This window comes from Buceros rhinoceros, unplaced genomic scaffold (genome assembly GCF_000710305.1).
Source record: "Buceros rhinoceros silvestris isolate BGI_N320 unplaced genomic scaffold, ASM71030v1 scaffold17152, whole genome shotgun sequence".
In the NCBI taxonomy this organism is placed as follows: Eukaryota; Metazoa; Chordata; class Aves; order Bucerotiformes; family Bucerotidae; genus Buceros; species Buceros rhinoceros.
In genome coordinates, this window is record NW_010399632.1 from 1,640 (window position 1) to 2,061 (window position 422).

At 64.5% G+C, this 422-nt stretch overlaps 1 protein-coding gene across 1 annotated transcript in view; it reads right to left on the minus strand.

Moving 5' to 3' along the window:
• PRR22 (proline rich 22) overlaps positions 1-188 on the minus strand; it is a gene marked incomplete at its 3' end in the record, with an annotated part of 1,274 nt that extends 1,086 nt beyond the window's left edge. Inside the window, exon 1 of the mRNA XM_010131565.1 lies at positions 179-188. Coding sequence (XP_010129867.1) covers positions 179-188 — 10 coding nt within the window. The remainder of the gene's footprint in view (positions 1-178) is intronic.
• Between the last annotated feature and the right edge of the window lie 234 nt (positions 189-422).

Here is a 422-nt window from a genome sequence, read left to right on the forward strand (position 1 = left end):
GCGTGGGGGGTAGGAGGCTCCAGGGAGCACCAAAGGCTGGAGGAGGTGGGGTGCCAGAGGGGCCGAGGGGCCCCACGGTGGGAGACTCCGTGGTGGCAGCACCATGGTCTGCTTGGTCTGGTGGTTGCTAAGGACTCTCTGGGGTCTCCCAGGAGGGAGTGTGGGGCTTCTGCCCCACCCGGTACCATGGCAACAAGGAGCATGTCCTAGAATCACAGACTCGTTTTGGTTGGAGGAGACCCTAAGGATCATCAGCCATTGCCTGGCACTGCCAGGTCCCCACTGTCCCCTCAGCACCACCTCGACAGGGCTGGGAAACCCCTCCAGGGATGGGGACTCCACCCCTGCCCTGGGCAGCCTGCGACACGCCTGCACAACCCCAGCGGGACAGAAACGGCTCCTCAGGGACAACCTCAACCTCC